The sequence below is a fragment of the Pangasianodon hypophthalmus genome, chromosome 2, assembly GCF_027358585.1.
Source record: "Pangasianodon hypophthalmus isolate fPanHyp1 chromosome 2, fPanHyp1.pri, whole genome shotgun sequence".
In the NCBI taxonomy this organism is placed as follows: domain Eukaryota; kingdom Metazoa; phylum Chordata; class Actinopteri; order Siluriformes; family Pangasiidae; genus Pangasianodon; species Pangasianodon hypophthalmus.
The window spans coordinates 7,462,342-7,487,639 of NC_069711.1; the positions used below are offsets into that span (position 1 = coordinate 7,462,342).

Sequence of the window (25,298 nt, forward strand, 5' to 3'; positions counted from 1 at the left end):
ATTGCCAATGTACTGTTTCATGAATAGTGCTCATCATAATTATCGCATTAATCACTGCAAATTTGTCTTAAATTAACAACATGGCTTCCACCCTCATTATTTGGCAGCTTATAAAGGAACACTCGATCCAGCACAATCTGTAGGATGAACTATATTCTTAGTATAAGTTCTTGATGGGTTTTTAAGGGTTTATTGAATAAGCGTTCTTCCAAAAAGGAGTTCTGCTTGAAATTCTTTCTGAAACAATGTTTTAGGGTTCTACGTAAAGACAATTGAAAGATGTTTAAGGATTCTAACTTTTGTAAGAGTGCAGAAGTACAGTGGCAGAAAGCATGTAGCTTAGACAGAGATGAAAAGCACTTTATCTACTGCTGAGAGTAACAGAGAGAGAGTGTGGACAGGCCACCAAAAATATTTATTCAATTTTTTTATATAGTGAGCAGTTAATTTATATTGTTAATTGTGCACACACCTTAATGTGGCCACAAGATACTAAATCAAGGTCATGAAATTGTACTTCGTGCACAATGTAGGCAATTTTATCACCCTTTTTTTTATTGTTTTTTTTGAGTTGTGGAATTAATAAAATAATGCCAGTGTGCCCACAGTTTAAACAGCTCACGTTAAGCAAAAGTGTAGTTCATAATTTAATCCATATAAAATTTGGTCCTCAAAATGTTTCCAGTTAAGACGTTGTCTGGTTGTGTATATAATAATGCCACTGAATGGCATTCCATTGTTTTTTGCGTATATTTACATATTTCCAAATCATGGACTTCAGCATTACTTACTGAGGTTCCATCAAACTGTCAGACAGTGGTACTTAATACTGCTCCTAACTCAAGCCGATATTAGACGAGAGAAATGGTCCAAGGTCAGAATCCTGCATAACTGAGACACACCACTGTTTGTACCTCCTACACAATAGTCAGAGTAGCACTTAAGTCCATAGGTAAATCTGAGGTCTGAATACCAATGTTCACAAGTTTCAGTATTAACACCTAACTATGTGAGTGCAACTCTGAATATACAGCTTTTGGTGAATAAACTCATATCCAGCAGAGAAGGAGGAACCAGATATATGAGAAAGGACATGTCTGTATCAATTAATGTGATATTATACATCTAGAATTTTCATCTGTCCTCTTGCTATCTCAAAAGAAAGCATCGTTCACAATCTCTCTCATGTACTGAACCACTCTCCCTGTGTGCACACACACACACACACACACACACACACACACACACACACACACAGAGAGAGAGAGAGAGAGAGAGAGAGAGAGAGAAGCTGATGTGACAGTCAAACCCAGCATCTCATTTTCTCCAGATTTGCAAACATATAATGAGTGTCACTACCAGTCAGCCTTAATACACTTACAGATAACAGACTCACTTAGCGTGTTCCACTTTCCACTCCCACATTCCCAGAAGTAAATCTTTGTTCATGTAAAAGGAAAGATTTGACAATTCAATCTTGCTGCAATCATTCTGAGTGTCAGAACTATCGGTCCTGAGTGATGGCTCTGATTGTTATACTGGCTTTAACCTTCACCTTCTGTCCGCTACTTACCAGTGAATGTCCTATTGACTGCAGTTATAAAATTAAAAATCCCTCATCTATTTTACCATCATCTGAATTTTAGTCATGTTTATGCAAATATCAATATATTCAAGTTGATGGAAATAGAAACACAAAACCTCTTGCAAATGCTTGAGGGGAATTTGAGATAGAGGATATGACAGGAACTAAAATCACTCTCACATTTAAAAAGACCAATTACTATCCTTTTATCTTCTTACTCTCAGGTAAAATGACCTGAATATAATATCTGTAATATAAATCGGATTTGTTTCATATTCATTAAACGAATTGAGCCAAGCACATAACATTTCATTTTAGATAAATCATATTTAGCATCATTCCACTTTTCCATATTTAGATGTAAGCAAAATATATAGTTTAAATGTGTGACAATGTTTTGTTTATTTATTTATTTATTTTGCCCTGCAGTTCCTGATACAGCTCCCACTGATGTAGGAGGAGGGGGAGGCACCAAGTCAGAATTAGTGATAACATGGGAGGTAAGTCGTTTATCAGATTTTACTGTCTCCCTCCCGCAAAGGCTAGTCTAGGGCTTCTTGCTTAATTGTGTGGAATTGAATGGAGCCGTTTTATGAGCTCTGCTGCTCCCGAAACCCTCCTCTCTCTGGGCAGGTTTTTCGGCTTCATTTCCTCCACTCCAAATGGGATTCAACTAAAGGGCCAGAAGGTTCCTTTGAAGTTTTCGTCTCCCATAAATGGTTGTCAGTGTGCTGAAATCCCGATACAGAGGGAAGGAGCTTTGGGAATGGAAAAGTCCTCTATTTCATTACCAAAGGGCATCAGGGAAAGCTGCAATAATGCTTTGCCTAAGGGCAGGTTCTAAAGAGTCCTGTAACACAGGTCTAATTGAATGCATAAAACTTTAATGTGTAAAACATTTAAAGCTCAATTAAAATCATGTTGATGTAGGAAACTGTTGGTTCGGTAAGTTCAGCAAGGTAAGGCTATATGGCACAGTGGATAGTTATTTCTTGTCCGTAGGAATATTCATATTTAACTTACGTTACTTACTAAAGCCCCAAGACGTTCACATATTTTACTGACAATATTAAATCTCATTTTCCCCAATATTTTTTTAGAGTTGGAGAATATAATGACTGAGTGCCACTGCAATTAATTCAGCAGTTTTTTTTCTTTTTCACTTCTTCCCAAAGTGGCAAGACTTACAGTGCAACTTTGCCAGATTTACAACTTCAGAATAAGGCAGAAATTTTTGTTTCACCTTGTCTGGTATGGCATAGGATTTAAAAACTACTGGGGGGAAAAAAAGCTGTGTTATGTCAGTATGTGTTATAATTGATTCATGTTCTTCTGAAGTGTGGGGCGGCCGGCGTGTTGCTCTCGATGTGTTTTAATATCACTACAGTCTTATGTTCCGCCCCCAGCCAGTCCCAGAGGAGCTTCAGAATGGAGAAGGCTTTGGATACATCATTGCCTTCCGACCAATGGGCACAGTCACCTGGACCCGGGCAGTGATATCCTCACCCATCGTGGCTCGATATATTTTCCGCAACGACACACTACCACCTTTCTCGCCCTTTGACGTCAAAGTGGGTGCTTTTAATAACCGTGGAGAAGGACCCTTCAGCTCCATTGTCACTGTGTTCTCAGCAGAGGAAGGTTAGCATAATCCTGGATATGTACACACTGCCATTCATTTATGAAGATTATCACTCATCCGGCTTGTTTTGAATATCTAGTTGTAGTAACTGATGGTGGCTGGATATGTTGTAATCTTGAAGACATTTTAGCATGCACATCTTCAAAGTTATATCACAAGCCTTGTCTCCTTGAATTACTACTTCTAGACACAGCACTGGTGCCTACACTCCCAAACACATCCACCCTCCGCTCTGTGCCTCACATAGAGGCATGACCTTGAATAGTAATGATGAACTAAGTTGATTTAGACAGCTCTTCCCCACACATACACTCCTGCAGCAAGGGCATCAACCTGATATTAGTTATTACGGCAATAGATTACGGCAAATCCTGCCCGACATTTACGGGCCTGTCTGTGAGCTACAGTGTTAATTGAATTTGCCCAGCAGATTGTCTTCCTCCCTGCCAGTCACAGATCCCATTAAAATGAAGTGGGGGTTCTCTCAGGTATGTCTAGGGGGTTTATTCTCAGGCGTTAATACAATTCTGTGTGTGAAGTTGCCGAATAAGAGAACAAAAACCTTTCTGGTCTTTCCGCTTCATTTGCAGTGCCGAGCATAGCACCTGAGAGAGTTGTGGCTAGAAGCCTCTCCGCCTCCGACATTGAAGTCAGCTGGGAAGCAGTACAGTCGAGTCCTGAGAGAGTGCTTGGCTATGAGGTACAATGCTTCTGAAATGAATCCTTAACAGTCAGTCTAGCTTGGCAGATTAGCCCTTCTGTTTGAGTCAAGATAACCAATTTACCTTTTTTGTACTACTAGTGGCACAATTGGAAAAATGATCCTCACCACAGATCTTTAACATTTGTCTTTGTAAATATGAACAAAAGTGGATTGGCTAGTGTAAAGTGTTCCTAGATATGATAGACTATGTACTGTGTATGTGTGTGTGTGTGTGTGTGTGTGTGTGTGTGTGTGTGTGGTGTCCTGCAATTTACTGGTATCCTGTTAAAGGTGTTATCCTTCCTTGTGGAAAGTGTTCCCAGGATACACACTGGGTATCCACCACAACCCTGACCAGGATAAAGTGATTACTAAATAAAGCCGGCCTTACGCTGTATGAGCTTCGGCTCAGTTTTACTATCACACACAAAAATTGTGCATTGTAAAAAAAAATCTGTTATTGTGAGGTGATCATAAGCTAATGGGCTAACCAGTGGCCAATTTAGTGCCATCCAGCCAAAGATCGCTGACAACAAGGTTCTAGCAGTGTATCAATTTTTTTATGAAAATCTCAGAGTGTGAACGCTGTACAACGCTCATCTAAAAGCCACTAATAGGAGAACGTCCGAGGATGACGTGAAACTCTAGGACCGCTATAAATACGATAGTGGCAATGGCAAAATATAAACAAAACATGCTAATGGACAGAAAAATATCTTATTACCTCAAACGCAGTGTGAAGAATGTATCTGTTTATGCGACCCCATTTTTCTACATGAACCCAGATCAGCTGATTGATGAAGGAAGTGGTACCTAGTAATGCTCTTTAAACACAGATCTATTGTTAGAGGATATTCATCATACAGTCTGATATGGAGAGCAAATTATAACACAGTCTGTTATAGAATTTAGCCAAGATTTTATTGGCATCATCTCATACAGTGTGACAAGTAATAATAGTCTAAAAGACTGCTGAAATCACACAGTGTAAAGCCAGCTTAAGAATAATGAGATGAATAACGATGAATACATGAGTTGCACTGGTATAACATTATGAAAAGAGAGAGCATGGGTTAATTGAATGAGGGTCAACCAATTAGTTCTTCATCTATACCGTGGCCTGAACTCTCCCAGGTATGCTGGAAGTACTAGTTATTTTAATGTCTTAAATTATTATAAACAGTTCAGTACCAGCATCCAACAAGATTTCATTCATCATCTCTAATGCAGTAATACAGTGCTCTCAGACATTAAACACACATACACACACACAGGTAACAAGCTCATCAAATGACCTACCGCAATGTTCAGTCACTTGTTATTTGTTGTACAGCGTGGAGACATGTAATGAAGGAAATCCTTTTCAAGCTGTGCCACTTGAATGAATTGTTTGATCTCGGCAAAGGAAAATTGAGGTGCTGCTACTGTTACTGAGTGGGCTACATACTGTATGTACATCATACCTAACTAAATTACATACATGCACATGAATAAACCCCATGAGAATGTAAATTGTTTATGCTTCGTAAAAGACCTTATATCTGCATATATTATTTCAAACTAGTTAGATTTTTTTTTTTCCTGATCACTTAAATGAAATTGTCAAATGTTCCAGTTGTGCTGTCTTGGCTGTCTGCAAAGATTAGGTTTTGTAAGGAGCCAGTTTAACAAACTCGGCAGTAAATGCAGGCAGTATGGCTAAAACATGTCTAAAACCTTGCTAGCTAGGAGAAAACTCAGCATTTGGTGATGTCGATGGGTTCCAGACTTCAGACAGTCATTGACTGCAAAGGATTTGCATTCAAGTATTAAAAATAATCCTAATATTTATGATTGTTAGTTTGTCTGGTTACTTTTGAGCCTGTGAAAATGGAGGGACTCCATTGGCTGTAATTCTAAGAAATGGCTGTAATTCTTACACAGTTAATGCAAGGGGTTTTTGTTAAACCCCTTGAATTAAAGCCGGAAAGTCTACACTTCAATCACATCTTTGATCGCTTCATTTCAAATCCATTGCGGTGGTGTACAGAGGCAAAATTACGAAAATTGTGTCACTGTCCAAATACTTATGGACCTGACCGTATATAAAAGTTTGCCCTTTTTATATAAAATATGGGATACTATTGTTAATTTTAACATGACTTCTGGAATGGCAGGGAATCAGTATTCTAAAAGTCAGGGCTGCTACAAGGACATAGTTTTCATGGTATTTTATAATGTGTATATTTTATTTATTACATAATAAGTATATTAAACTGAAATCAATCAATAGCAGTTGCTTTTAGACCATCAATGTGTTGGTGTGTCTCAGTGGAGACACACCTTTTTTATTTTGCATGTTATCAGATTTTAAAATGTTATCATTTTACTTGTGGTTGGGACATGTGAAACAGATACCAAGTTCAATATCCACCAATCAGCCATAACATTAAAACCACCTGCATGGACTCCACCCAAGATCTCTGAAGGTGTGCTGTGGTATCTGGCACCAAGACATTAGCAGCAGATCCTAGTCCTGTAAAGGTGGGGCCTCCATGGATCGGACTTGTTTGTCCAGCACATCCCGCAGATGCTCGATCGGATTGAGATCTGGAGAATTTGGAGGCCAAGTCAACACATTGAACACTTTTTCATGTTCCTCAAACCATTCCTGAACAATTTCTGCAGTGAGACAGGGTGCATTATCCTGCTGAAAGAGGCCACTGCCATTAGGGAATAACGTTGCCATGAAGGGATGTACTTGCTCTGCAGCAATGTTTAGGTAGGTGGTATGTGTCGCTCCCCGTGCGCATCAATGAGCCTTGGGTGCCCATGACCCTGTTGCTGATTCATCGACTGTCCTTCCTTGGACCACTTTTGTTAGGTACTACCCGCTGAACACCCCACAAGATCCTTATGCTTGCCCATTTTTCCTGCTTCCAACACATCACCTTCAAGAACTGACCATTCACTTGCTGCCTAATATACAGTACTGTGCAAAAGTCTTAGGCTCCCTATTTTTTTTAGAACAAACTTTGTTATAGATTTTTGTTATAGACTTCTACATTATTGATTCAGTACAAAAACTTTTTAGATTTCCAAACATTCGTGTTTCAGCACAAAATTAAATGTTACAGAAAAATGTCTGTATGTCAGTAAAGAAGGCTGCATATTACATGAGACCACTTTTCAGACAAAAAAACGTAATGAAGGCTGCTGGGTTTTGCTGCAAAAATAAGAAACAAGCGTGACAGTCAATGTCTCCAGAAGAACTGTAGCTGGTTCTGCAAGATGCTCAATAACACTTACAGCTCATTTCCTTATAAAACTGCACACACTGTACCTGAGCCTACTAGTTTTGAAGAGAAGTGAAGGATCGTCACACCAAATATTGACTTTGTTTCATTTATTACTGTAGAAACATTTAATTTCATTACTTTTAAAGGCATCTTTTCTCTACAGCATTTCTTTGCATGTGCCTTCTAATTTAATACAATTTTCATTACAAATTATATTACCGACAACAAATTGAGTGAAATATTTACATGAATTTCCGAGTTTCTTAGTATTAAATATGTCCCCTTTTTGCTTTAATGACAGTGTGCACTCGAACCTGGCATGAATTCCACAAGTTTTTGCAAAACCTTATGTTTTTAGATCAGATCCATCGGAGTGTCGTCTGAATACATGCTTCAATAGAAGAGATTAAGAATGAGGAAAATCTGACCTTCTGTACAAAGCAGTGAACATGGACAATTTCGGTATAGAAAATGATTTGCCCATGTGAAAGGTTTTCCCAGGCTGTCACATATAGGATGATTGCTCAGTCAGTACATCCACATGTAATTTAATGGTTCCTCAGTGAGCAGTCCTTGGTAAGCTATAGCAGCAGTGATGTCTAATGGTGTGTGAATTTGTCTCCTGATATCTTTCTTTGGAGTGATGATCCTTTCTTTATTCTGTCTTCTCTTCTTCTATCCTTTATTAGTTACAGTCCCAAACACCTAATGTACTGTTAAAGAACACTCAGCTTTCTAATCTATTGATCATAACTTCCTGGCAAGCATGTAGAAAAAAACCCATCATAATTAAATCCATTTTTTATACAAGAATTGCGGTCACATCACACATTGCTGTCATATAATGTTCCAAAAGATCCTCAGTGGATAAAAAAGGTAAGCTCATTTAGGAAGGAAGTCCTTTGGGCAAATCTCATTATAGTGTAATTATTCATTGACTTAACTCTTCTGACATGTAAGATCTAAACACTGATAGAATATATGACCTGGGATTAATAATTGATTATTTCATTTCCTTGTAAAAATTATTATTCAGCTGTGCACAGCTAAGTGTTAAGCGAAATTTCATATCCTCTAGAAAAATCAATGAAACACCCTTTCACCGGGAATCCACATTCCCTGCAGCTATTGATATACTGTAATGTGTTCGTCCAGCAGCATACTGTAGGAAGGATGTCAATGAGAATTCAATTGATTATTGATTCTGACGTGATGACTTAATATAATTAGAATGATGTCATGTGAGCTTAGTGACCGGCTATTGATCCACCTCAGTGAAATACAATAAGCAGCGATCCCTTAACATCCATTTGGACCAGGAACCGATTATAGATTTCAATAGAACTGCATACAGTAAATCAGATGGGAGTCCTGGATAAATATCTTTATTGGCAGTGTCTTAATTAAGAAGTTTTATTTAGAAGTCACCACTGAAACATTTTTTTTTTATTCAGATGCATTAACATATATTGAAAAAGACACACATTTCTCAAAGCATCCGTCCCACATGGAGAGTAATTTCATTCTGAATTTACCATGAACCATTCGTATCACTTGTCTCTTGATTGTATTCAATCTCATCTGTGCTTTTATCTGTGCTCTTTCTCTGTTGTGTCCAGGTGGTATACTGGGAAGACGACACTAAGCCGGAAACTGTAGGTAAAGTGAGAATCAGCAACAACTCCACTGCGGTCAATGTTAGCGGTCTTCAGGGCAACACACTATACTATTTAGCCGTGTGCGCCTTCAATACTGCGGGAAGCGGCCCTCAGTCTCTGCCTGTTAATGCTACCACTAAGAAACCACGTGAGTATCCTACTAGGGTTACTTAGGCTTTGGTTCCAGAAGCTTACGAGAACTGCTGTCTCTGCAAGCCCGCCTTAATAGTGACAGTAAGAGTGTAGTGATGAAATAGCAGAGACTAAAACAATCACAGTGTTAATGTGCTTCTACGTTGCTATATTCCATTCATTCCTTCAGCTCCAGGGCAGCCACCGCAAAACGTGGAGTGGACTCTGATAGGATCGCAGCTCACACTGCAATGGGACCCAGTCATCGCTCTGGATACCGAGTCTGAGGTCATTGGATATGTGGTAGGTGTCAGGACAATGGTACATTTTAAGAAATGATACATCAAGGCAAAATTAGTGACAGATATCGATATTATTATAACAGCTATTTTAAAGTTCAGTAATCATTATGACAATGTATTAGCAACTAGAAGAGCGACAAAGCCTTGAAAAATAAATACGCAGACTGTTCATTGATATTTATTCATTTATTCAGTATATTCATACAGTAATTATGTACCATGAGCAGCTCATCTGAACCTATATAAATGTTTACTCAGTAGCCAAAGTACCTCAATGAGAAACCAAACACCGTCGTAATTCAGGCTATAACATACAGTCCCTGCAGACCCGGCTTTCTTACTTAACATAAGGCACATTTCAACGCTGTTTTTGTGACATCTGCTAGCCCGGGGCTAATTTATTAAATGAGTCTGCTGAGAAGCAAATCATTCACAATGGCTCCAGTCTTGTTTGTGATGTCTGTAGCTAGATGTGGGTGGAATTTTCCCATCACATTAAGATGACACTTGTTTTCAAGGAAACTTGAAGATGAGAAAATTAAAGGGTGTCATCTTTTCATATACAAGTTGGAAGTGTTACCTGAAAGTTTCTTTTGACAGTATTTGCAAACATCTCTCGTCCTCAGAATTTCTCAGAATACAGCCACACTTCAGATGCCAAACTTACAGTGTGACACACTTGCCGTGTGTGTGTGTGTGTGTGTGTGTGTGTGTCTACAAGGATAGGAATATCAGTTTTGATTATGAGTACTGCACAAAAACTGCAGCTTTCATTTTAAATAAAGGTTAAGGCTGGTGTTAGGTTTAGGTGTAGGCATAGCATTAATTAGCTGTATTTTATTTGCATTTGCATATATGCATTTTATATATTTATTTATTTTAATCAGCATTTGCAAGTAAAGTGGTGTTGTGATGAAAGGATTTTTTTGCATAAAGCTCTGAAATAACATCGAGTGTGACCTTTTTTTTTTTTTTAGATTTAGGCCACTTTTCATGTCCGTTACTGAAATCTGACACATTCTCAACAACCTCATTCTGAACAGTCCAATCAGAATTCGTGTGACTCTGTAATAAATTTCATCATTCATAATAATTTTGTGAATTAACCTCAAAAAAAGATGCAGGACAGTGACAGTGGAAGACAGCGTATCAATCACATATTTCTCTCAATGAAGTAACTGCTGCTGTTAGACTCCTCAAAAAAAACCATCATTACCATTTTGGTCCTCTTTTGCCTCCTTACTTGCAAATTCACATTCAGCTCCAAATTAACTGCAAATTAAGACAATAATATTAGCTGCCAAGTGGTGCAACAGTAACACACTCTATCATCAAGAGATTATAAATTTGAATCTTATCATAGATCAGAGTCCAAGGAAGTATAATTGTGACATTGCATGAACAGTTTGAAATCTGAAAATGCCACAGCCTTTTGTGGCCTGGAGTCCAAGAGAGCAAAATTGGCTGTGATCTCAGGGAGGGAGGGGTGGCATACTCTCTCTCTCCCCTATCAATCACAGCGACACTAGCCAATCATGGGCATCTGTGAGCTCATGTATGCGTAAGTGGGTAGATAGCGCTTTCTTCTGAGTGTGTGATGCCACACCCTGATGTTGCATGAGCAGCAGTTCGAAGCAGTTCCTGTCTTGCAGGAAACACGTGATAGCCTTTCCCCTCTCTGGTTTTGGTAGCTGTCACGTGATAGAGAAGACCTAACTGGAGGGCGGGAACTGGCCATGACTATGTTAACCTTGATGGCTATTGTGTAATTAAGGAGAACGAGCTAGCTAGTAGCAGTGAGCTAGAATTAGCAATGTCTTGAGATTTGAGCAGTAGATCAGAAATCAACACGTAGCCTGGGTATAGAAGATGAGAGGCAATATTGTTTGGCACCAGCAAAGTGACTATTTTCCTCTGGAGAGAGAAGTAGCTTTACTTAAAAGCAACGCTACCTCTAGGTACCTCGCTACATCAATCAAATTCAACTTTAAGCCTGTTTACAGCTGACCTTTTAAAGCTCGATCAGTGCTATAATCTGCTCTGTGTGATGTGGAGACAGCAGGTTTGCTCTAAAATGTCAATGATAAGTTGACAAGTGTCCTACACCATTTTTGCATCCAAATAAATTATGTCTGATGGATGGTACATCTTGATGCCATAGCATCTCTCCAGTCTTGAAGTGGGCAAAGCACAAAGAGGCTATGATCTATAGGTAGCCGTAGGCTTGCAGTTTCAACAAAGTTTTTGTCTTATACTCTGAAATCTTTATGATGTATACATTATTACTGAAGAACTCTGCAGGTATTCACTGGATTTTCCTTGTAGTTCATACTGTAGATCATAGTTATATCAGAAAGAATCACCACTACGAAACCAAACATAACCATTTCAAATTGTCTTATTTATAGCCATAATTAATCATTAATTATGGTTATGCATTAAAATGCAACTGTTGTCACAATTCAGTCCAGTGAAATTTATATAGCTGGATCTGTACACATTTTAAATACATGTGAGGTAATTGATAGTACACTATGGATGATAGGCAGTGTGTGTGTGTGTGTGTGTGTGTGTGAGCGTGATCATATGTGTCAGAGGACCATCAAGAAGGTAGTACAGTTGTTTTTCTGTCATCACATTTCTGTCACATTTTCACTGACATCTTTGACACTGCCACATACAGTTCATTCATTCACCAGTCTCCAGTCTGCTTTCTTAATGCCACCTCATGCTGCATAATATAATATTAATTCTTCCCTCTCGTTTGCGTTTGTGACATTTCAGTTCAGTAAGTGCTGTTTTTCACTGCCTACAGGTAATGTACAGGCGCCACCGCAATAATGACATGTACACAATCACTACCAACAAAACCACAGTGGAGCTGACGCTCTCTCCCAATGATAACTACGTCGTTCAGATTAAGAGCCTGAGCGAGGGTGGCCTTGGAGAAGGAAGTGAACCCATCCATATTCACCAACTTAGTAAGTCCTGTTTTCCTTTTCCCCTTTCTGACTCCCGTCATAGGCTTCTGATGGCGATTCAATCATCCAAGGAGCACAGAAATTATAAGCCACTTTCCTCTCCATCCATAGATAATAGATTTTTTCCCTCTTTTCTGTACCACGCTGGAGCTTCCGACCTTTTTAGAAATTCACGTTCCGACCACCATCCATCTCTGTCAGCCCCTTATTGTTCATTGTTGACGGGCTAGCAAAGTGGCATGTGAAACAGCAGAGTGGTTTCCTCCTCCTTTGATCAAATTAAAAAAAATTTTTTTTCTTTAGCGCCTTCTTCACTGAGTCCTTTCATCACTAAGTACTTTGCTGTTGAAAGCTATTAATAATGTAGAACTAGAAAGCATTCTCTTCTCAGGTGAATCCTCCTCTTTTTTTAAATGTTTTGGCACAAACAGTGTCCTTTAATTGCTGTGATTTATTGTGTTTTATCCTCCAAACACTCTGGCCTTTTTTTTTTTTTTTTTTTTTTAGGTATGGGAGCCCAAGGCTCTGGAATAGGAAGACTAGACACCCTCACACTCTCTCGTCTCCTCATAACTGCACTAGTGGCCCTTAACGCCTCCTGAAGATTTTTCTCTTGTGAGCGGCATCTCCACCTGACACCAATCTCTTTCACTCCCTCTTTCTCTGTCTCTCTCTCTCACACACAGAGACACACACACACATGCACACACACTTCATGCTCTTAACCTGTTCCTTGTTATTGCCACACATCTCTGTCTGGCTTAATAGGATTGCCCCATATATGCGTGTCACGGACACTGCAGGATATTGGAATGTCAAACAAATAATGAAAGGATTTGTCAAGATGGAAACATGTCAGAATAACGCAGAAAAGTGATCACCACTGCTAGAATGACAGCTTAATTGTTATGCATGATTATACAGGAGATGACCGATTTGAGTTGGATGGCACAAAAGTACTTTCCATTCTTTCTCTCTCTCTCTCTCTCTCTCTCTCTCTGCTTCTTTTATGTTAACCTCCTCCACATTTTGGTTCTTGAAAGCAATCAATGCCTTAAGGCCATTTACATACCAAAGTGAACAACAAAATAGATCAGAGAGTGTTGTTTCAGCCTCTAATCTAATACACATAGTTTTCAGGCATCAGGGTCATCTGTGGTTATATTCTGCTATGAATAATTTGATTGTTCTCTCTTTAATGTCATTTCTTCCCTCTGTGAGACTTTTTATTTCTTGGGTTTTTATTTCTACATTCGGAGATTTTGTTCAAATTACTTTTATTTATTTTGTAATTTTTTTTTTTACATTTATTTATTATTTTTTTAATACACAAATGCAAATGTGGTCACAGTCTTTCTGTAAAAACTCTCAGTAGGCTCTTCGTCTTAGTTCTGACATATCTGAGTTAATCTGTAGCAAGAACCGCAGTTGTAACTGAGTGATGCTATCAAAAGAAGCCCTGTAGAAAACAGTGATGATAGAAGTCACCTTAAACCCTTTTGTTTTGTGTTCTCTTTCGAAGTTACTATTTGTGTGAAAGAGCCATGGTTCTTTGTAAATGGAAAGCTAGGTTAGAAAGCAGTCCTATTATCTTTTAAAGATCCTTCTTTTTATCCAACATCCCCCACATTCCCATTACTCCATTGTGGAATGTTATTAGCTCTCTAAGAGATCTGTCAGTTCCTGAGCAAGAGAAACTGCTCCTCTGGCCCTTTGATGGGGTATAGCATTTTGTTCTTTTCCTCATGCTTGTTAAATAATGGATGGCTCATGCATTAGGCATTCTGCAGAGTTAAGGCCAGAATATGCGATATACTTGTTAAGTGGCAATGTAGGCTTCACAAGCAATTTCCTCTCCAGCGTTATATGTGCTACCAGCCCTGCTATATCCACTATTATCCAACCTGGGATTCAAAAGTGGGTTAATGAAATGGCAACCTATTGGTTCAGTTCTGTATGAGAACAATGTATAAACCTAGTGCCTTGATGAATGCCAACGTATTGAATTTCCTGCAAGAAGGGACACATCCGCAAATTCTTTGTTACGTCTGTATTTGGTAAATCAGCTTGTAGCAAAGTATGGGACTAAGTGGCAAGGAGTGGAACATAGCTTGTGGAACAGTGGAAGGAGTGCGAATTGGATTGATGTTAAACATTTTATAACTCTGAAGGCATTTTTGATGGATGTCAAGGAGGTAAAAGCCCTACAATGGCAGAGACGGAGCAAAAAGCCTAGACCGAGATTTGCCACATATTCTCAGGTCATCTGAGGGTGAAAGCACATGTCTATGCCCAAAAGATTATTCCAGTTCCATAATCATGGTACTCTGCACATAATACATTCATACAGAGATGATTTGTATACTGTGCCAAAGTAATGTAACGAAACGATTAGTGCAAAATGTATGGATGTAATGGGTGTATTTTAATTACAGACCTAATGGCAGTTCTTTAAGGGTGTTGTTAGCAAAACAGTATTTGTTATTATTGAATGTTAATATCAATAATTTAACAAGTATTTGTAGGCTTATATGGAGGTTAGCACAGTGGTGTAGCAGGTACACTGCAAAAAATGATATCTTAGCAAGTGCAAATATCTTGAATATGGGAAAATTTATCTAATAGTTCTGTGATTCATATAAATCAAATAAAAGATTACTCAGCCTGTTTTTAGATGTTTTTTCTCATTTCGAGCTTTACATTTTCTTATTCTATTGGCAGATCACTTTGCTTCTTTCTAGAAATAAATACTTAAAATTAGAAAAAAACTGCCAATAGAACAAGCAGATTAAAAAAAAATATTAATTAAAAAATATCTAGAAATAGGTTTAATAATCTTAGATTTGGTTAATTATAATCTTATAATTAATAATAGGAAATGCTATATTCAAAATATTTTCACTTGCGCACTTGCATATGTTATTTTTTGCAGTGTAGCACTGCTGACTCACAAATCTAGGGTCCATGGTTTGATCCTGAGCTCGAGTTACTGTCTGAAGTTTTTCATATTCTCCCTATGTTTGCGTGGTTAATCTTTCAGGTTCTCCAGTGTCCTCCCACTTCCCAAAATATGCTATTAGGTGAATTGGTAGTTAAATTTGTAATTCTAAATTGCCCTCTAGGAGTGAATAAGTGTGCAAATGTATGTGTGGTGTCCTGCAACAGGCTGGTGTATCCCATCCAGGGTGTATTCACGCCTCGCACCTAGTGTTCCCAGGATAGGCTCCGGACCCACCGTGACCCTGACCTGGATAAAGGAGTTACTCAGAATGAATGAATGAATATATATATATATATATATATATATATATATATATATATATATATATATATATATGGACATGCCATGAGCCAAGTTAGTAAGTGGGAGGAGATCCTGGAGATATACGCTGTGAGCTTCAGGATGTTGGTGTAGAAAAAATCCATATGCCCAAACTGTCACCTGTGTAAAATATTAACTTTTGTTAAGGAGGACAATGATCAGTTGTTTTGCAGTGCAGGCATGATGATTTTGTGTCTTTAACCCCTTAAACTCAGTGTCATTTCAGAATAATACCTAGAAGTATCTGAATAAAACTGAATAATACGCTGCTTTGCCATAGTCCCTACAAGACAATATTTAATGCGTTCTTCTAACATTAACCCTAACATAGTGGGCATGTGCCGATATTAAATTTACTCTAAATATCTATCTGTTCCTATTCAAAAAGAGAATTTCATCATTGCCGTCATCATAATCAGGACAAGCTTCAGCTTTATCATGCGTCAAAACTTTATTATAGCATAGCCCTGTATCCGTGTAACATTTATTCATTGAAATCTCTGACTAGTTTCTCGGTTTAGAGAAATGGAATATGGAGGTAGTGACAATCACTGATGTCCATGATAAAAATATCATCGTGTTGAATACGTGGTAATCAGTACATGTCTAGACAGTAGCTGATGATCTTGAAAATGGTCCCATCAGTCGTATTCATTTGGCTTGAGAGGAATGTTGGCTATTATTCCGGTGACCTTGTTATTATAAAGGTGAGGGATCAGCTGACCAGCTGCAAGAACCGTGCCTTGGCCAGACGGTTTCGTGCCTGCTTCATTGCACTCGCGTATGCTCTTTCTTAAAGTCCTGAGTAAGCACAACAATATGAACCAAGGTGACTAGGAACCTTGGCTTTACTCAACAAGAGCAGGTGTGGCACAGCCCATAGTGGTCCGTCAAAAACAAATCCAATCTGGAGAGCCTATCTGCTCCCTTTCATGAAGGTCCAGGCCTCCGTGATTAGGCAACACTGGGCCACTCAATGAGATATTGATTTTTCTGCTCTGCTACTGAGGCTGTCACAAGGCAGACTATTTGATTGACTGATGCCAGCTTTCCTGCCTCCTCTCTCACACTGAGGTTTTGCAATGTCCTTGCATTCCTCCTGCTCCACTGATGCTTAGATAACATAACTCAGAAACAGAAACAAAGACGACCCTTGAAAATGAACGGCAGAATAGTTTGTTTCTTTCATTATTTCATTTCTTATTTATTTTCTATCTTTCTTCCTTTCACTTCTTTATTTCCAACAGGAAATAATTTTACAGTAATTTTATGAATGATACCCTTGTATCAATGTTTTTTTTTTTCTATTATGCGCTGATGAATTGAAGACATTTTCTTTTTTTTTCTTGGTGTAATTACTATTTAGAATTTTGTGTAAATGAACATACTTTTAATACAGTATTTGCGTCTAGACACATCAATTCACAAAGAATCGTTGCTGTGATTTTTTTTTTTAAATCATTTTAGGATTGTGCAGTCTGTTCTAAAATAGTGTAAATTTATATGAAATAATTTTATGGCCCTAAGTATATTTACAAATTTGTCTGTTCTATTTAAAATGAGAACCTTTGCGATCAGTATTCTTTAAACACTACTACATTTATGAATGATATTGACCAGAAATCCCCTGCCCCTAAAAAAAAAGAAAAAAAACAACAACAATGTATATAGTAACAGTATATTTTTAAATTTGGTCAGTAAAGATAATCTAGTAATGTTTTTTACAACAGTTGGCCATGAAATTTAATACTGATGTATTGATTCACAATCTCTGTGAGATGACTCACCTATAATAGTGATATTTTCACATTGAAAAGTAACTGTTTTGCCTTGTATACCTAAACTGTGCATGTGGGAAAATTGTTTGGTGCATATGTATTGAATTTTATAAACCTGTAACTTAATAAAAATATTAAACAACTAATGTCTATGAGTCATGTCTTTTATGGCTTGGATTAAAAAGAATAAGAATGTGCAAAGTTGTGTGGCATGATTCATATTCAGAGTCAGTGAAAATTGCTGCTAGATCACAATCTGACCCTTTCAGTGAGTGTGAGTCTATAGTCTGCTCTGTACGTCAGTACAGAAATAGCTAATTGCGTCCTAGTCCTAATCTACTGTGAGCTTTTGCAGTCCAGTAAGGCTTTCAGAAGCTGAACACAAAAGATTCACACATTAATAAACCGGCAGACTTTTTATTCCATGCGATCTAAGAAGATTACAGTTTGCCATGACGGCTTGTAGAACAAAGTATTTATTTTTCCAACAAAGAGTATTAAGCCACTTTTAATACTTCTTATCAAGAGATATTAGGATGATAATAGGCATGGTGATAATTTAATTACCAGGATACACTTAGTGGTTAAAAAAAGCTAACAACTCTTTTGGTTTTCTACTAGACACTTATTTATTTCAATATGCCCCCATGTAATGTTTTTTCCAGTCGTTTGAATACGCAGTTCTGACATAATGTCATTAAAATCTAATTTTTATCATTTATTTTACTAGTCATTTAAATAGGAGAGAAGATCATACAACAAGCATACAATAAGTAATGTATACTGATACTTACTAATTCCATGAGCATCAGCGCAGGTGGTATCTTGGTGGAAAAAGCTGCTATTGTAAAATGAATGAATGAATGTATTGAATGAATACATTAATAAGAGATGTAGTTTGGTGTCCTGCTGCAATATTCATTCATATCACCTCTTTTTATTCTCTTTAACAACCAAGTGTGTGCAGTGTACTAACATTTTTATTTTGTATATATATATTTCACATTCATATTAATATTTTAATGGTTGAAACAATTGACTACTGTGTGTTTTCTGTATCTGTAACACATACATTTTATACCAGTAATTTAGTGCCAGTGTCACAGATGCTGAGGGACGGCAAGAAGAAAAATATTTTTATTTTCACAAAAAAAAAAAAAAAAAATTTAAAAAATAATTCAAGTGTCTTTCACCTGTGCTTTTTCACTGTTTTGAAAAAGTGTCAGTTTTCCAGCATTATTTTTTTTTTCCATTTTACACCTGAAAAGCTCTCAATTTCCTTTTTCACTGTTGAGGTGTGCCAGAAGGGTGACATGTGAAAGAAAAAAAAAACAAGATCTAGTTGTCTAAAAAATTAGCATGTTCTACCACCCTCAAGCACATGGGCAGTCATTTTTCCTTACCATTTGTAGTTGACTTGGTAAAAAAAAACAGCAACTCATTGTTAAAAATAAAATATTTTTTTCTCACAAAGGGCAGGTGATTCATAAAAATGGAACTACAGGACGTGGAGAAATAGTAGGTACGCCACACAGGTTTTAGTGAAGAAATGTAGCTGTCTTTTACACTTCTGTGTCTCACAAAAGCACTTGCATTCCTGGTGTGGGGTTATTAATGTAAATTATTAATAAAGCACTGTAATACTCATCATTAGGTTGGAAATATGTGTGTGTGTGTGTGTGACTGGCATTCCTGACCAGGATAAAGCAGTCGGTGAAACTGTCAAATTTGATTGGCCTTTTTTTTTTTGAACATCCACAAAATCATGTTTTATGAAATGAGAGAGTCTGCACATGAAGGCAAGGAAATACCTTTTTGACCACACTTTTGTGCGAAACAGGTCTTGGCAGCTCATAACATAACCACAATTGTGGAATAAAGTGGCTTTAAAAATACCTCCAACAGAGTACCAACATATTCAAAAGGTCACATCCCCCTGTGGAGCAGCTAAACCCATCTCATCTCAAAATCTTTCACTTTAGACCACAAAAATAGCAACTGAGCATAAAGAAAAGAAAGGTATAATTAAACATTAATTTCTTTATTGCAGTATGAGTCTGTAAACCTCATGTGTTGTTGTTCCTCTTTCGGCTGCTCCCATTAGGGGTCTCCACAGCAGATCATTGGTCCGTATATGTGATTTGGCACAGTTTTTACACCGGACGCCCTTCCTGATGCAACTTTATTTTATTTTATCTGGGCTGGGTCCGGCACTGAGAGCGCACTGTTGCACACAACCCTGGGGTTGGCTCCCTGGCCAGGAATCGGACCCAGGCCGCAGCGGTGAGAGTGCTGTGGCCTAACTACCAGTCCTCCAGGGACCCGCTGTAAATCTCATGTAATGTTGAAAATATCTCACATGCAATCAAACGTAATCAAAAGTAATTAGGTGATTACTAAAAAAAGATATAAGATTATTAAGACAGTGTTACTACTTTCAAGCTTGAAATCTTGAATATCTGCCAAAATGATTGGCAGATAATTTTGCTAAATTTTAATTTGTTTGTTTGTTTTATAGAAAGAGGAAAATGTATCTGCTAATAGAATGACAGAACAAATGTCTAGAAAGAGGCTTAACTGATTTAATAATGCTTTTAATAATTTGCCTATATTCAAGATATTTTCACTTGCTAACATATAGTTACATTGCATTAATCATGAAGTTCTGAAGTATGGTTATTGAATGATTATGTAGTACTTAGTACTTCTTAAACATGATAAAAATAACATGAGCAAAAGCGTAGCAATACACAGAGTATACAATACTGCTCATGATCATTTACTTGTACGGTTAATGTAGTCAGAAAATGAAATGGTGTATCCTGTTTTCTTATTGATTTGTAAATCATCAGAGCTGAGTTTGGCCATATATACAGTTCATACATTTATGCTTAGAGACTGCTTTATCCTGGTTAGCATCCAGGATGACAACAAAACCAAACAGCAGGTACAAACAAAAATAATAACCACAGTAGTGGTGGAATTGGTCCAACGTCCTGTAGAAGTGGGTGGGATTGTAATTATTATTATTTTTTAGAGGTAGTACAGTATTCTTTTCTGGCTTCTTATGGTATTGCTCCTTGTTTTCCTAGTTCCTTTTATGTGGTATTTTCTCTGCTATTGATCTAGATTGTTTGTGGTATTATATATTTGCCTCTGTTGACCTTGTTCTAACCTCTGCCATGCTCTTTTGGAAAAGCTTGAATAAAAAGTCCTTACATTTATATCCACTGCTTCTATCTCTGACCCAGTATAATCAGTATCATTGAAGAGCAGTAAGTTTGTAAGGAATGAGGATTACTAAGAAGCCCTGTGATTCTTTCTGATTCACTACTTTTCTAATCTCCTAATGGCAGTGATATCAGATCAGTGTTAGGAGGTGGGCCTGGGTCATGCTTACTGGCAAGCTGAATGGTGAGTAATTAGAAGTGATCTGAGTGCTTTCCTAATTAAGTATAAATGCCAGCCTTGTTAAGAAGAGGCATAAGCTCCTTCTGAATGCCAGTCAGAGATTTTATTAGTAAACAACAGATAGGAAGTCTTTTTTTTTTCATCGCTGAAAAACAAATTCACTTTTGCTCTTTACACCCAATGATCATGCTGTAGCTGGAAGTTTTGTTTACAGCTAGAGACAATGCTGTATTCTTATCTCTTAGCAATCAGCATTTATGGTTCCCATCATGAAGAATAAATAGGTATGCTTGATGGCAGACACTATCATACACTATCTTGGCATGAACTACTTCTGTACTCTCAGAGCATTATATATATATATATATATATATATATATATATATATATATATATATATATATATATATATATATCATCCATTTTTTTATTTAATTCAACAATGTTTATTACAAGTTATATCACTGGCAAAAACATGAGTGAAAAGTAGGATCTTTACATGAATTTCTTAGTATTTGGTATGTCCCGTATTTGCTTTAATGACGGTGTGCACTCGAACTGGTATGGACTCCACAGGTTTGTGCAAAACCCTATGATCAATTTTACATCAAATCCATCAGAATATCATCTGAACATATGCTTCAGGAGAAGAGATTAGGCATGAGGAAAATCTGACCTTTTGTACAAAGTATTTAACGTGTTCAGTATCACAAATTTGCTTCCATTTGCTTATGTAGAGATCTAGAAATAGTGCAGAATCATGAATATTCAGAATAAAAATTGTAAAACATTCTGTTTATTTCCAATTTTATAAAAATCCCAGATTTTCAATGTGGTCTGAGATGTTTGGACCTCATTGTAGATGCTACTTAACTACATTTAGTGTATTTGCTAATCCCACACTGTTGCATTGAATCATGTTACTTATTTAAGAGCACAATGCAGCCAAGAAACATTGTAAAACATGAGATTGTTGCCTGAGATGGGTTACCACATAATAAATATAATAAAGTTAGTATTTAAGAGTTACAAGGGCTAAATGTCACCCCAATCTTAGAATCACCCATGATACATTGGCGTCGGTATATTTGTTGCCAAGACATTCATTGTGTACTTGCATTATTTATCTATCTGTTCATATAGAATGCCTCTCCACTTTTTGTCTGTGATCACCAAACTTTACCTAATATATAGTATGAATCTCCATTGTTGTATTATATAACAAATTTTGAGGGATCAGAGATGTTTTCTCCCCAGTTCCCTTCCCCAGTACTGGCAGGCATTTCTTGCCTGCCTTGTTGCACTAATCGAAAAGGATTAGTGCATTTTGTGTTTGCTGGTGTCATGCTTTGGCAGGATCGTCTATAGGTTATAGAGATCACCAATGATGATCCTGAGAAAGACTGCGACCAGCAAACACAAAATCCACCAGCACAAACATCCTTCCTTGTCATGTAAGTGATTAAGTGAAAATGAATGAAAAAAATTAAGTGAAGATGATTTTAAATACAAGTACACGTATTTTACGTATTTTAAAATACTTTGTTTTTATTATTTATCATGGATTGATCGTTGGTCATGCATATCCTTTAATGGAACTTTTACCTGTGAACTGCGACTTTTTTAGTTCCATCACTCTTAATTAGATGATTAGTTTAATCAGATGTGATAGGAGCAGGAAAAACACTCAAATATGCACGGCAGGGTGGAGGACTATAATGCTGAGAATCTGTGCCTTAGGACAACTTGAGGAGGCAGAGTTGTGATTGAGGATTTTAAAAACTATTTTAAATGTCACATATCCACTAAAATATGCTCTAGTGTTGAGGTAGAGTTGTTAAAACTGGATTTCAGTAACTCTCAAGTTTGGGCTCTTGTGCACAGACCTACAACAAACAATAATTTTCTTAAAGATTTTTCATATTTTTATCTGTAATTATACCTGATTATTAGTTTGTGGTGAACGTAATATTCATGTCTTTTGTCCTACTGAACCTATGGTCAGTGAGTTTACTCATCTGCTCAACTCTTTTCAGTCTATACATGAATCTACTCATCAGCAGGGTCAAAGATTGATCATATTTATTCATTTGGATATTCGGTCAAAAATAGTGGTATCGAAGACGTAAGCGTTTTTTTTTAAAAAAATGCCTATTATGTTTAATATGTCACTACTCAATAAAAGTATTCGTCCCTGCATGGCCTGCATCAGCCTTTAAATTCCCTCTGTGGTCATCACTTTTCAGAAGCTTATCTAAATAGTCCTTAGACAAGCACTATTGTAGCTTTAGCTCCACCATTGAATGGACAGGAATTAGTCCCTCTTTCTCATTCTACCTTTTTCATTCATCTTGTTCTACCATCCTTGACTCTGTTGCTCCTTTTAAAACCCGACAAACCAAGTCCCAGTCATGGCTGAATGACAGTACATGGGCACTTAGGCAAGAGGGTAGGTAAGCAGATTGTAAATGGGAAAAAAAAAGACTAACTGCAAATATCTTGTGAAATTTTAAAGACCTTGCTGACTACTTTCCAGAAAGCTGTTAAAACTGGCAGAGAAAATTATTTCTCAGATATTATAGCCAAATATGGACTTAGACCTAAAGCTTATTTAATACAATTAGCTCAGTACTCGAAATCCCAATCTGTCAGGGCCTTGAGGTGTCCTCTAAAACATTCAAAGTCTCTTTTTTGCACTTTTTTATAGGTAAAATTGAGAACATCAGGCTGCATTTATACCTTCTGCTTATGATCTTTCAACTGACCCAGAGTGCTGTGCAGATTTTAATCAGTTCCAACCTTTTTCTCTTTCTTGTTTAAAAGATGATATTCCCCACATGAAGCTCACTATATCTCCACAGGGTGTTATCCCTTTTCATCTCCTAAAAAAGATAATAACAGACCCGAATGTCTTGTTCATGACAAACACCTGCGTAATGTCTGGCACTGTTCCTGCTACTTTTTTAAAATGCAGTAGTGCAGCCCTTACTTTTAAAAACAACCTAATCCAAAGATTCTCAGCAATTTTCTTCTGATGTTAAAATTCCCTTTAATCTCTATAGTCTTGGCAAAAGTAGTTCTCTCTCAGCTGTGGTCAAATTTTAAGAGACATGAGATTTTTCAAACTTTCCAGTCTGGTTTTAAAGCTTTTCATAGCACAGAGACAGCCTTGTTCAAGGTGAATAATGACTTGCTACTTTAAGACTTGGATGGCTAACAAATCCGATATTATTCTCTATGGCCCATCCAAGCCTACTAATATTTAGCTTAGGAGTACTGGCAATGTCGCTGAAGTACTGGCGCAATATGTTAGACTGCGGGTGAAGAATTTTGGTGCTTTGTTTAATTGCGACCTCAGATTTGAGCAGCAAATCAAGTGTCATGGAATACACAAGAGCAGTTTTTATCCACTCGGTGGGATTTCTTAAGTCAAATCATTTCTTTCTTGTCAGGACTTGGAACATGTTATTCATGCTCTTATTTCATGTCATTTGGATTATTGTAATTTGCTGTACTTTTCCACTAGTAAGGCTTCTGGAAATTGCTCACAATGGAAACTACAGCTGAAAGATCACTCAACGGCACCAAGTACACAGACCCTGGTTTTGGCATCCTTGCTCTGGTTCTATTACAGGATTTAGTTTAAGGTTTTACAGTTTATTTTTAAAGCTTTTAACAGTCTAGCTCCCCCTCTAAATCTTTGAGTTACTGTGCTATTACTTTGCTCGTATGTCTTTGAGGTCCTCAGATGAGTCTTTGCAGTAGCTGCAGTGAGGTTATGGAACTGTATCCCATCAGGTGTGCTTCCTCTATCACGATATTTAAATCAAATGTAAAAATCATACTTTTATAAAGTAGCATATAAATCTGTGGCTGTTTTATATAATACATTCTGTACAGGACTTTGGTCAACTCTCCTTGTTTTACATGCTTTATAAATTACGTGCTTTATAAATAAGATTTACTTACTGACTTATTTATTTCGACCACTTGTACCATCACCTTGAACATAGCGAATAAAACTTGATCTAGGCTTGAGATGTCTTATAAATGAACAACCTGCAATTCTGATTATTGATTTCTTTGTCTTCTTACAAAACCTGAATGATGGCTGTTCGATCATGTTGCCAATGGGCTGAATGACAGTCCTCACTTTTGGTGCATGTCTGTGAATGTGATTATATTTTCCTGTGGTAAACATTCAGCATGCATAATAGTACTTAATTTGGACGAGTCCACTGATATTGGTACAGAGTATTATGGCAAATGCGGAATTAAATAAAATCGCCTCACACTGATAAACATCCCAACAGGTATAAATAGTATTTCTATATGTTAATGTCTGCAACAAGAGATGAGATGAGAATTAAAGCTAAAAACATCTTCCCTGGGTTTGGAACATTAGCTTGAAAGTGGAATGCAATTTCACAGTGGAAGGTCAGAGAGGACCCGTTGCATGTCACATTCATTTTACAAAAGCAGCAGGAGGCCACAGAGGCACCACAA

At 37.3% G+C, this 25,298-nt stretch overlaps 1 protein-coding gene across 2 annotated transcripts in view; it reads left to right on the forward strand.

Annotated features, from left to right (window-relative positions):
- The window catches only part of cntn3b (contactin 3b), a 71,398-nt gene extending 55,825 nt beyond the window's left edge, over positions 1–15,573 (forward strand). For both annotated transcript variants that reach the window (XM_053232018.1, XM_034300432.2), the window contains exons 17-23: positions 2,015–2,085; positions 2,992–3,226; positions 3,818–3,927; positions 8,828–9,014; positions 9,189–9,301; positions 12,116–12,281; positions 12,789–15,573. In XM_053232018.1, the coding sequence (XP_053087993.1) occupies positions 2,015–2,085; positions 2,992–3,226; positions 3,818–3,927; positions 8,828–9,014; positions 9,189–9,301; positions 12,116–12,281; positions 12,789–12,883 (977 nt within the window). In that variant the 3' untranslated portion in view covers positions 12,884–15,573. The remainder of the gene's footprint in view (positions 1–2,014; positions 2,086–2,991; positions 3,227–3,817; positions 3,928–8,827; positions 9,015–9,188; positions 9,302–12,115; positions 12,282–12,788) is intronic.
- Positions 15,574–25,298: the final 9,725 nt, after the last annotated feature.